Source organism: Haemaphysalis longicornis, unplaced genomic scaffold, assembly GCF_048455015.1.
Source record: "Haemaphysalis longicornis isolate Haplotype H1 unplaced genomic scaffold, Haemaphysalis longicornis Haplotype H1 scaffold_13, whole genome shotgun sequence".
NCBI lineage: Eukaryota > Metazoa > Arthropoda > Arachnida > Ixodida > Ixodidae > Haemaphysalis > Haemaphysalis longicornis.
This window is the reverse complement of record NW_027526233.1, coordinates 9,710,028-9,723,264: the sequence shown is the minus strand read 5'-3', so window position 1 is coordinate 9,723,264 and position 13,237 is coordinate 9,710,028. Positions and strand designations below refer to the sequence as shown.

General features: G+C 47.4%; 1 protein-coding gene across 1 annotated transcript in view; it reads left to right on the top strand.

Annotated features, from left to right (window-relative positions):
- Positions 1 to 3,855: 3,855 nt before the first annotated feature.
- Positions 3,856 to 13,237, top strand: part of LOC144164237 (protein stum homolog) — a 158,305-nt gene continuing 148,923 nt past the window's right edge. The window contains exons 1-2 of the mRNA XM_077694759.1: positions 3,856 to 3,900; positions 4,042 to 4,245. Of these exons, the coding sequence (XP_077550885.1) occupies positions 4,050 to 4,245 (196 nt within the window). The 5' untranslated portion in view covers positions 3,856 to 3,900; positions 4,042 to 4,049. The remainder of the gene's footprint in view (positions 3,901 to 4,041; positions 4,246 to 13,237) is intronic.

Here is a 13,237-nt window from a genome sequence, read left to right as displayed (position 1 = left end):
AGAAGGCCTGAATGTGAAACCCGGTCGAGTGCTTTGCTGAGATCCAGGAAAAGGACATCAATTTGACCTGACTTAACGATAATTTATGAGGAAATGTGCACGATACAAACAAGCTGGGTGCTTGTTGAAAGACCTTTACGGAAGCCGTGCTGAAATGGAGTTAAAACATTGTGCTGGTTCAAGAAATCATTCAAGTAGTTCGAAATAATATGCTCCATGATTTTAAGCATGAGCTGATAAGTGAAATCGGGCGATAATTTGTTTGAACGGTGCGATCACCCTTTTTGAAGACTAGGACGACAGGTGCTATCCACCACACAGTGGGTACAACACCGAAACGAAAGGAAGTGTGGAAGATAATTACCAGAAATTGAGCAAGTGATTATGCGTAACGGTAAAGATAAAAATTTGGAATATTATCTGGCCCCGGTGATGACTTTAGCTTTAGCTTGAGAAGCATTTAAACGATTCCCTCGTAACTAATAGAATTCGGACTCACGTCGTCGCCGATCGGGGTCAGATAAAACGAACTGGAAGGAGCGATTAAATTCAGTTGCAATCTGCTGCTTATCGCCCACGATTTGATCGCCAATTTTAATACTGCTTACATGGTGGCTATCATTCATGTTTATATGACGCCAAAACGTTGATGGATCTGTCTTGATGAACTGAGTGAGCGTCGTTGAAAAGAAAAGTTGTTTGCTTGTGCGAATTTTTTTGGTTAGCGTGGAACTTAAGCTTTGAATAAGCAAAGCATTACCTCTGCGTTTTTTGTACCTTTTTATTTTCCGTAATGAATGAATTATTTTCGATTAATCCAGGGGTTAGAGCTGCGCACACGCTTCGTTTTAACAGGTATGAAGTTATCGATGCAATAATGGCAGATAGAGCGGAAAGTTTCCCAAAGGAAATTGACGTTATCTCCAGTGAACTTCTCCAGTGCTAGTTATAAATATTCCAGTACACTTTCGTCATTCGCCCTTTAAATTTGTGTTTTGTTAGAGCATTTGACGTCGTTGTTTGGAAGAGGCACGTGAAAACCACCTGTTTGTTGTCGGATAAACCATCTACAACTTTAACTTGTGTTTCGGGTAAGGTTGCACTGTAAAAAATAGGATCCGAAATAGAAGAAGATGCTCCCTGCACTCGTTTTGTAATGTTGACTGATTGGTTCAGATTTCAGGCAGAGAAAGAGAGAGAGAGAGAGAGAGAGAGAGAGAGAGAGAGAGAGAGAGAGAGAGAGAGATAACTCTTTAATGTGGGCTGGAGAGGTCAGCTGTGCTAGTGGCAGTGCTTGCTACGCCAGATGGGGAACATTACAATGCAGTGAAGTGAATGTGAGAGATCGGGAAAGCAGCAATAGAGAGAAAAAAAGTTAAATAAAAATGGCACGCAATGAAGTGCAAGGAAAAAACTCGAAATAAAGTTAAGGAAAAGAAAAGAAAAATTGAGCAAATGGAGCCCAGGAAGCGCAGAGCGCCTAACAAGAAAAAGGAGTCAAAGCGTACACAACGACGCAAACGCGTACAGACGTAGCCATGCGCACAATGGAAGAATTACAAGGTTTTGTCTAGTCCTGAATCTCGCAAAAAACGCAGAAGAATTTTCGTCCCTAAATATGAGTCATTGTTGTTGTCCCAGGGTCCAAGAAAGTGACACAACTGAAGGCTTGCTCCGCGTCGAACACGAGACAGGCAGCTCGCCGCTGTAACTCGCGCAGCTGAAAATCGCGGGCATATACACAACAAGTGCTCGGTAGTCTCGAGCAGAGCGCACGTGGGGCACAGTGGTGAATCCTCCCACCCTATTTTGAACTTGAAGCTTCGGGTGTAAGCCACGTTGAGACGCAAACGATGCAGTACACCTTCAGACGCTTTGCTTAGGTCGGGTGGAACACGGAATTTACAGAAAGGGTCAATTCCATGTAGAGGTGGATATCCGCTGGGAGGGTGCTGCCACTTCAACATTTGCTCTCTCCAACCAATTCGATAGATAAGGGCACAACCATCCTCTCGAGAGAAAGGAAGCTGTGTCGTGTTACGCAGAGAGTGGCCAGCGCTGGCGGCTGCATCAGATATTATATTTCCTTCTATTCCTGAATGACCAGGAAGCCATTGAAGCACGATGTGATGGCCCGGGCGCACTACCGCTGTGTGGATTTCACTGATTTCACACACAAGCTGACTGCAGTGGTTGGACAGCCTTCTTAGAGCTTGCAAAGCACCCCGTGAGTCTAAGATCACCTATCGTCGAGCTTGATGTGCACCAATGAAATGAAGGGCAGCCCTTACAGCCGCTAGCTCAGTAGCGGTGAATGATGTTTTATGGCTCAGTTTTTCCTGATTGTGCACTGGACCGACGGAATCCACACTCCGCCCTGCAGATTGCAGGCAAGCATAATGTCGAAGACAATGTGATCAAGACAATGTAAATACAAAGGGACAGATAATACGACTTTTCTATGCGGAATGTGAAAACAAATCAGCTGGGCTTTGTCTTTGCTCAAACCAGGCCACTAAATTATTGATATCTTCTTGCAACAATGACGCTTTCTGGGATACGTTTTCCCCGTCTCATACCAGGGCTGTATTGTCAGCGCACTGATAGATCTTAGAATGCAGCTTAACTTTTCGGATATCATTGAAGCACACGTTAAAAAGAAATGGTCCCAAAATAGAGCTCTGAGACACGCCATATTGTAGATGTAAAAGGTTACTATCAGAATTGTTGATTCTAACAAGTTGGTAACGCTCTTCAAAGTAACCTTTAAACAAAATTGTATATATGCCGCAAAATACAATCACAAGCACAAGCTGCGGCCCGCTGCGTGGTTATTCTCTGGCCTTGATCTTCGAGGAACTACGTTCGGCTGTAGGGCGGACAATTTGGCCAGCTTATAGAAAGAGATACACAGTAGTGACTTGTGGATTTTTCTAGTCGAGCCTTGACAACAAAAACAGCCACATCCTTGCGATGTAACGTTTGCAGAAGGAACGCCGTTCCTGCCGTTCCTTCATAAACCTAACGAGTTACTGTTACAGTTCCACCCTCCCTAATGGAACGGTGGCGTTCCTCACTTCCTCCCAAAAGGAACTAGTTGCAGGAACGTCGTCCCGTACAACACTGCTACGAAGCTTCCGCTGGTCGTTCGGGCGTGGTGGATGCCCAGAAAATAAGCACAGCTGTAGCGCCCGTCAAGCACTCCGCCGGACATGCATTTGGACCTCTTGATCCAAGGAGAAACCACACCTAAGTGCGGAACGCACTACACCAATAACTTTTAGCGGACGCTTTCTTTTTCATAACTGCACGTGTAACCTACGGTATAAAAAGCAGCGCAAATATCCTGATGTTTACAACATGTACAACAGAAAGCGCACACCAAAGCAATGTCTTGCAGCTTCTGAGTACAAGACGCTCTCGCCTAGCTGATTTTAGCGAGCATTACTTCAGCGTCCACTACTGTGGTTTGGAGGCTTTGTTGGTTTAGCAACCGAGCGAACGATGCAAACATTGAAGACAGAAAGAAAAAGGAGGGGAAAGTATGGCGAAGGTGTGAGGGGGAGGGTGGTATGCTGAGGCGGCTCCATTTCCATGGCGCCGCCCAGCACGCGCTCCGTGACGCACGTACCCAGATCTTTCGGCGTTCTCCTCGTCGCTCCTTTCTCTTCCAATAAAGCCACTCTCTCGCTCCTCCTCGTTGCGTGGCTCATCCTAAACACGTGACGTTCGCGCAGGACGTTCAAACACGATTTACGGCAACATGCTCGGCGGCTGCGACACGCTGCGAGATAACAGCAGAGTAGCGCGCGCCGCGGTGCCTTCGCTGATCACACGATCACTTCCTGAGACGCAGCAGAAAACTGCAGTTCGCTCTGCGCTCAAATTTAGCACTATGCAGTGAGTATAATAATCGTCAGCCATTTTTCTTTTGGGGGGGGGGGGGCGGGGGTAGGCAGGAAAACGTTTATATTCCATCAGACACGTCCTCAAGGGCTGTAATTGTTTCGTGGTTCTCTCTCCCCATCTGCCATCTCGCAGACTACAGGATGAGCGGCGAGCTGCGCCAGATGGTGGTCAGCGTTCCGGGAGAATGCTGCGACCACCAGAACGGCCAGCCGACCGCCCGCTACGAGATCATCAGCGTCCGCGAGCGCCACGGCCGCTTCCGGAAGGCCGTGCCTCTGCTTCCGCTTCCGGTGGCCGTGGTGCTGTGCCTGCTCAACGTCCTCCTGCCGGGAGTGGGTGAGTTCCCGTTTCTCCGCTCGCGCCGTGCCGTGTGTGCAGTGCACGTCGCCTCGCCATTGAATTATGACGTTGCGTGAAACAGGTCAGGCTTGGAATGGCCCACAATGTCGAGCCTCATTTAAACAATCGTTACGAGCGGTCACACCACAAACACGTTTAATGGAGCTCGTCCAGACCAAAAAGAGTGCTCCTAGCGGGAGGCACGAAAAGTACATTTGGTGGCACTTCAGACCATGGTTGCTGGTGGCACTTAGTGTCACTGCGTGAGATACAGTTTACCGTTACTGAAGCATGCAGTAGGGAACGGGGGCAAATTTGGTGTTCATCAGAGTGGCCAGATTACGGCTTTTGCGGCTTCACCGCTAACTTTGACGTGGTCATTTGTAAACTACACTGCCGGAGACGCAGCAACGCGGCATCTCCGCATACATTTCAGCACTTGAAATGCTGCGGAGCCCGTTATCCTTGATTCGAGCGCGGAACGACGCCAGACGCGCGCATCCGCAGATCAGGGACGACAAGCTGAGACTACCACAGTTAGCCCGACAGAAAACGCATCAACAACAAAATGGCGATACCCACGAACCGTCGCAGTGTAAACAAATGTCACGTGATGCGAACTGACCAATGATCACGACGGCGGCACGGAACAATAGGAGAAAAGAGTGCTGATAGTCTGTAACCTTATCTAGTGACACTAGTGACACTGTTTCGCGGTACTGGTAGTCCCGGCGCGCGCCCGCGGTGTTAGCGAGAGCCTAGCTTTGCATGCATAGCGCGCTACGCCTTTTTTAACTTTATGTGCGTTGTGGGCGAAGTGTAAAGGGACAGAAAACCCATTTTTGTCGAGTATATTTTCTCTATCCCGAATGAAAGGGCATAGCTTCAAACACCTTAACCCGAAACGGTTTTGCCGATAGCTGCCTCGACCTTTTGAAACCGGAACTGTTAGGTCTGCCAGCCACACGTGTCCCGCCAAAAGGAATGCCGGCAACCGCGAGCGTGAGCCGTGCGGGAACATACTTTTAACTAGTTGAGCGTGAGATTAAAATATTGATTGATTTATTGTAGGGTTCAACGCGCCGTCGCAACGCAGGTGATTGGGCGCTTCGTAGTGGAGAGCTCCGCGTTAATTTTGACCACCTGGGGATTTTTAACGGGCGCCGAAATCTCGTACACAAGGGCGTTTTTACTTTTCACCTCCATCAGAAAAGCGGAGATTAAAAGAGGTACCTAAAATCTTGGAATGTGGAAGCGTTGCTATTCGTTCATGCTGTTTTGGAATCACGCGTTAAATTCGACGTCATTGCTTGGACACGGAACGTAGTGTATCGTTTTGTGTCACGCTTTTTAGTTTTTTTTTAAAATGAGCAATGCTCCTAAGCAAACTGTAATGATTTAAAACAACGGATCATTATCCACAAAACAAAACACGAAATCATCTGTTTGGCGCATGGCGCCGTAGCCGCTTATGTGCCATAAAACACAACACAACGCAACACACAACGTTTAGACTCCACATGGCGCCATCTTTGCTACTTCAGAAAATTTCGTGAAAAATCAAAATTATTTCCTCCTGTTTATTTATCAATTCCTTGCGGTTACCCCAGTATATAAATGCTGGCTTTCACCTGAGCTAGAGGTCATGTCCTCCGCAAAAATTGGTTGTCTGTCCCTAGCACGTTTCATTATTTCGGTCATTATTCCGAAGACATAGCGCTCCTGTAGCGGCCAGCGCGTGCCATACTGTTTTTATTTGGAGTTGGGCCCAGCGTGCGTACCAAAACCGTCAGAAGCTGCGGCTGCGGTAACGGTAAGCCACCAAAAGTAATGCCGGCGCCGCCAAACGCATGCGCAAGTAAACATCGGGGGGAAAAGTCTATGTTGAGAATAAGTTACAAATGTCCAAAGCACAAATAGAATTAACAGGCGCCCCCTGCACTCCTATCCATCTTGATGATGTCTTCACTATGCATATTTTCACGAAGCCAAAGACGACGCAGTTGTCTTGAAGGAAAACACGTTTATTGGAGCGAACTTGTGCTCCCCTAACAACTCAAAGAACACACAGGCGGCGAAGCAGCAGTCAAAAAAGTGACGTGTGGAGGCGAGAGTCGGAGAGTCGAATATCGCGTCATCTGCTCTGCGGGCTTTGATCTTTAGGCGCGAGTGTTTGTCGAACCGTAGATTTACATCCAGAACATTGCAGATCAAACAAGATTATTCTAGGCTGGGCACGTTAGTTCGAAACACTCTCCCTATCAAAGAGATATCACGTGCGGAATAAAAATGAAGAATAGAACACGGGCTTCACTTGGCACACGGATAACACAGATAACACAGCCCGACGCAGCCGGTTCGCAAAAACAAAACATAAACAAACCCAGTGCATGGTTCACGGCAATATGTATTGAGTACCATAGATCTCGCATGCGGCAACAGTGACATTTCACCGGCCACAGGGTGAGGAAATGAAGACATTTAATGAAACTGAGATCTACTTCGTGGGGAGAAACAGCGCGGATGTCGAAGGAAAGAGAAAAAAAGAATTGCAAGGAAAAACGGAGCCACGTCGATTATTTGCGCTACCCTCCACCTTGCACGACGTTTTGTGTAACGAAGCACTACCACCTCACCCAGCTGTCTAAACTGGTGCCTAGAGTCTTTCTATATCATCAACGAAATCTTCTCAGTGAGACTCTGGGGGAAAGCAAAATGTTTGTAGGAACGTCAGGTGTATAATTACGTTCTTCTTTTTCTCCGTTGCAAAAAAAGAAAGCCGGACGTAATCGTTTCTTCGCGCGGGCCTGAACTTGCACTACGCTCTTGTGGCAATAAAACCTAAGCGCCATTTCACCCTGCAGCCACTTTATAAATAACACTCACGTTCATAACAGGCCCCTAGGTACAGAAGACGTAGAAAGGGGGCGTATACCGTATTTCCGCGCGTATAACCCACACCGAAAATGCGAAAATTTCAGTGGCAAAGCAGGAGTGCGGATAATACTTGGCGTTCTTTCTTTAGTGCAGCTTCACGGAAATGCGCGTTGTGCCGTGAAGCTCCTACGCAGTAACGCTAGCAGCCTTCAATGGCACCGATTGAGCAAGTGATAGCTCTAGCCAGAGCAGTGGCAATGAGTGAATTGTGACTTTCGCCTTGCAGTCAGCATAGTCTTCTTGCTAAATAAACTTTTTTTTAGTCTACATGGTATGTGATGTGTTGCTTGAGCAGTAGCTTTGGTGCATCCTTTCCTGTATCAAATGTGCGGCCAATACGCGAGGGTGTGTTTTCCTTTTTCGGCGGGCTGAAAATGGGGGTGCGGATTGTATGCAGGGGTGGGTTACACGCGTGCAAATACGGTACATGTTGCCTCGCACCTTACCGGTTTTTCCGCGTCGCGGATAAGTACGTGCTCCGTTTTCTTTTTCCACGTTGAGGGAGCCTGTGCGCGCACAAGCTCGCAGATTTCGCGTGCACGCCGTTTTTGAACGCATGCGTGTGCGTCGTAACGAGCGTGACCCCGAAGTTTGCTCTCTTTGAAGCTGCAAAGTGTAATGGGCACGAGCATCGAGGAACGATGAAAAAACAGAGGGAGCGCAGAGGCGCAGTAAAATGTAGTCACCTCTCACGACAAACGACATCAAAAGGAATGTGGCAGCAGGGCTGGAGATGCCTCGGCAATGAGGGCAAAAAAAAGAGCAATTCCCCAAACGGCTGCAGTATAAAAAAGAAGGAGAGGAAAAACGCAGAACGCAATGAATGGGTTGTGTGTGGCGCTGTTATGGCTTTCCCCGTTTATTATGCGACATTCCTCTGACAACGTCAGTTACACATATTGTGCAGTTCTTCTAACTGCTATGTGCCAGGAACTGCATCTTTTGTGTTGTTTCCGTGATGACGTGTGATGCTAATTTATACATGTGTGGCTCTGGTTTCCGTGTTGCTGATGGCTCGCGCTTACTTTTGCACATTTCGCACACTTACTTGTTCTTCATGTGTTTGTTACTCCTACTTACTCAATGCCCTAGCCAAGGGCCCGTAAAGTACTTAAAAATAATAAATAAATAAATAAATAAATAAATATTTGAAAAGTAAATAAATAAATAAATACTTAAATAAATTAATGAAACAATCAATGAATGAATAAATAAATAAATAAATAAATAGCTTCCACTGTACGGCGTGTTTCTGGGCTCGTTTTATTTTCCGCGTGAACTATTGCTGACAAGTAGTTGTGAGTTGATATTATGCTAACGTTCCTCGCAAAAGATGATGATTATGATGCTCCTCGGCAAAGTGCGTACACCTTCGTCCGTTTCAGCCTTTAGTAGTCTGGACTTCGTCTGCTTTTCGCACTACATGGGCTTCCCTGTAGTCAATCTTGCTAATAGCGGCTGCCTTTGCTTGCTCAAGCTTTCGGCTTTGTAAAGAACGGCAAGTTGGGCTAGATGGGTGAAGTTCAAAATTCCAAAAGTCGCCCGAAGGAAACAGGACGAAAGAGCAAAAGACGACGGCACAGCGCTGTAGTCACAAGTCCTAAATTTTGCTATTTTTTGTTTCCTTCACTCGCAATTCTCTCTGTTTCCCGCATAACATGTTGTGCTTTATTGTTGAGCCCGTGTGGCCATCGAACGAGCTGGCCGCCTTTCTGAGCGTTTAGGGAACGTTGCCCGTTCGGCGGCACGGGGAACGACTGCCTCAGATATAACGCGCACCCTTCTTCGGGCGACCAGCCACCAGGTTTGCGACGTAATTTGCCATATCCGGCACTAGCAAAACCTTCACATTTCACCGGGTGAACGCGAACAGTGTGCCACAATACCTTCCTTTCGCTTTCCGCGACAAAACTTGCACTGTTCTGAGCGAGGTTACACCGAAGGGGCGGTGACTCTATGTAAGTTGCGCCCTACCTCTCCCTTTTTCGTAGCGGCTACTTTGGTAGCACACCGTGATTAGGGCCTGTTACGAATCAACACGCCGCTACATGTGCTTCAAGCTTAGTGCAGCACTCTTCGGCTTTGTGTGCGCCTTTCGAGTTGACCCCTCTGTGTGGGTGACCCAGGCTTGCAGCCAACGGATCTCAACACGCCGCAACGCGCCTGGGAATTGATGGCAAAAAACAGCGCAAAGAAACTGTACAGAGGACGAGAAAGAGACAAACACGGGCGCTGGGATAGGCCGGATCGCTGGCGCCTCGCTCTCTGCGTGCTTCAAACTTCTGCGGTGGCGGACTAGGCATGCAGAGCCTTGTCCGAAGGACGCCGACCGTCGTTGCGGAGACCTCCTCTCTCCCTTCTCTCGGACTCAGCGTGCGCCACTACTCCCGACCCCTCACGAACAGTGGAAAGAGCGTTGTGTGTCAAACAATCGTTCCCCAGAGGGAATGCTTGTTCGACCGTTAGGGCTTTGGGTATAGGCACCGTACACTGAAGTTTGCACGCGACTGCAGCGCCACCTCTCGCCGCCGCTTAGAAACTCTGGGTCGGTGGGTGTCGCGACCGGCCGTTCAGCGCACGTAAAAACACGCGCGCTGCGTGCGGTTCGACGCTGTGTAGCGGAATTATTTTAAGAAACATAGTTATAATTGCAAGTTGCAGGGTCCCAAAGGATCAAAATGCTGCAGGAAAGAATTAGTGGCAGCGCCGCTACTGCTGCGTGAAGGACTGCCACAATCGCGAAAGGCAGCCTGCCTGAGAGGCATCGTTCTGTACAGGTTTCTTGGGCAACCGTGGAGAATAAGCGTCGCAAGAAATGGATTTTTGCTGTAAGAAAGCCATGACATTTTTTGTCAGTGGAAGGAGTGAAATTATGAGTACGATGACGCTTTATGCGCAGCGCAGACACGAAGGGCCGTAAAACTAAAACATTTGCTTTCAGTGTTCCATACACATCGCGCGCTGCCGTCGTAGTAGTTGCATAACACAAGGTATTAGGGCTTCCGCCACTTTTGTTTTATCAACAGTAACCTTTTTTAGCGACATTCACGGCACCGAATGGGTGCCAAAAGAAGGAACAAGAATATGTTCACAGCACTTCGCGCGTGATGCCAAAAGCAATGTCAAGACGGTCAATACTCATGCCGCTTACTGTTATACTTTGATCCCCAGAGTTCGGCCACGCATTCCAAACGAGATCGTGGCAAGCTATCAAAGGCAAGGTTGCATTCACTCGCGCTGACTTCTTTAATGCGTTTTGCGTACTCTGAAAGTTTAAGTTATTATTATAACATATAACGGCCCCACTTGAAATGAACTTTCGCTTAGAACGAACAAAATGCGCGTGACCGTCAAAATATACGTTATTTCAATGGGATAAAATCCCACGTACAACGAACGTCTTTAAACTCTGCCGATCGGTTACAGCGAACGGCCGGCGCCGCGATGTGGGTTGAAATGACGACCTCTGCCCAGCTCTGCCGACGCTGGTTGCTTTTCCGAACCTCCTCGCAGGCAAAACGGGCAAATCGGGATTTTCCCGACTTCTGCCCGAGCAATGGCTGGTTACATCGCTTCAAAGTGCGGCACGGCATTGTTTGAAGCAATGTTGCATCGTGGCTTGAAAAAAAAAAAAAAAAACGGGGAAGGTATTTCAAGCTATGCGGAGGGAGGAGTCTACAACGCAGATGAAACTGCGTTATTTTACCAGATGTTCCCCGATAAAAGGCACGCTATGAAAGGCGACACATGCACTGGCGGGAAGCATAGCAAAGTGCGCGTCACAGCTCTTCTGCCACTAACATGGATGGCAGCGACCGCCACGTGCCCTTCGTCATCGGAAAATCGGAAAAGCCGCGTTGCTTTAGGAGCTATGTGCCCGTGCGCTATAGGCACAACGGTAAGGCTTGGATGATGCGCGATTTATTTGGGGATTGGCTGAGCGAGTTCGACCGTGACATACAGAGGCAAGGCAGGCGCTTGCTGCTCGGCTTGTATAACTGCTCTGCGCACCACGTGCAAACTTCCCTGACCGCAGTGACCCTGCTTTTCCTGCCACCCAGTACCACTTCGAAAGTGCAGCCGCTTGATTTGGGAAAAATACGGGCCTTTAAGGTATCGTATAGGCGCCGCGTTGGGGAGTGCTTGGTCATAGCACTTTACCGCCCGGCCGCGAACTTGCCCCTTCGAGTTTCGTTGAATTCAGCTGTAAAGATGGTGAGGGCTGCCTGATCAGAGGTGACAGCCACTAGCGTGCAGAATTGTTTCCGCAAGGCCGGCTTCGTCGACTCACAACCAGAAGGCGAGCCTGATGCTTCCGATAATCAGTCCGGCGGCGATTTGTGGCAGCGAGTCATCGACTCCGACATGGTGGCGGAGCAATCGTTAATTTTAATCTTTAATGAAGCTATGCAGAGGAATCAGACGCGAACAACGACGAAACGTCTGAGCTTGCGCCTATAAGCGCGCCTGTTTCAATGGGCTACATAGAGGACATTGAACAACTTGTTTACGCCAAGGGCCTCGGCGAAGGTTACGCGGCAGCTCTAAATAAACTGGAGACCACCTTAATCAAGTCTGCACTGCATAAACAAACAGCCATCATGGACTTGTTTGCGGAAAAATAAATTGTGTTGTGACATTTCTTTTACTGTGGTCCATTTATTACGAACTTCGGGATATAACGAATGGAGGCTGCGTGACGCTCAGGTTCGTTATAAGCTGGCTGCACTGTATATATATATAAATACATGAGAAGGTAGACGCACGTATGAAAACGATGATTGAACTAACGTTTCGACCGGGGTCCGGTCTTCGCCAGAGTAAACTTCGGTAATTGAGCACGCGGAATATATAGGTACGAAATGATAAAGGCTGACGAATAGTCTTGCCACTTTGCAGATACAAATAAACACACACAAAAAATAAATAATAATAATATAATAAGAAGAGCACACCTGGTGTTTGAACACGTGTGAACTAACATGAAGTTTTCAAATACAGAACTTGTATCAAATATCGGATCGGGTCAAGGGGGATCAACATCTGCCCTTTTGAAACAAAATGATAACGTTCGGGGATTGCAGCTTATCACTTTTACACGAACACATCCCGAGCGGTATAGAGATATAAAAAAGCAAAGATGTCATCGTTACTGGAAACACTTCATATCGGTTCCGTAAGCGCAATCAAAGAAATCGGTAAAGCCGCATTGAAATTGGTGGGTCTGCTTCTACGGTTTCAATAGGGATAATGCAATGACGCCGGCATATCAGGGCAAGAGGCACGTTAACTTTCCTACCCTTTCATTGATACCGTGTTTAACTGTATTAAATTTGTGAATTAAAAAGGCCCACGTACTTCTCTTTCGTGATGCGAACCGAAACCTGATTCCAGTATAGTAGCCCTAATTTTTTCTAAGGAGTGACCGGGAATATTTTTTTATTATTACTTATTTTGTTTTGTGTGTTACAAAACAAGAAACACAGGTCACTGACCAAGTCAAAAACAAATTGACGTTTCGAGAGCGCTACGGCTCCCTTGTTCACAATCTCCCTTGTGTGTGTTGATTTGCATCTGCTAAGTGGCAAGACTATTCGTCAGCCTTTATCATCTCGTGTCTATATATTCCGCTCGCTCAGTACCGAAGTTTGCTCTGACGAACACCGGACCCCGGTCGAAACGTTAGTTCAATCATCGTTTTCATTCATACGTGCGTCTACCTTCTCATGTATTTTTGAAACCAAATGCCGGAACTTATTCAACGCTATATATTTAATATATATATATATATATATATATATATATATATATATATATATATATATATATATATATATATATTGTAGAACAGAGACGTACGGGACGAGGGATTCCGTAAGGACACATATCAAAGTTGCAGTCCTTATTCAGCAGTCTGAAATGCCTTTGGCTATCCCCGACTTCCGACCACGTCTTACGTGCGGCCGCTGGGAAAAGACGTTCTACGTCTTCCCGCGGTGGTCGAGGGGCGGCGCTAGTTGACCGGGCTCTGAGCAGTCTTAAATACAAAACC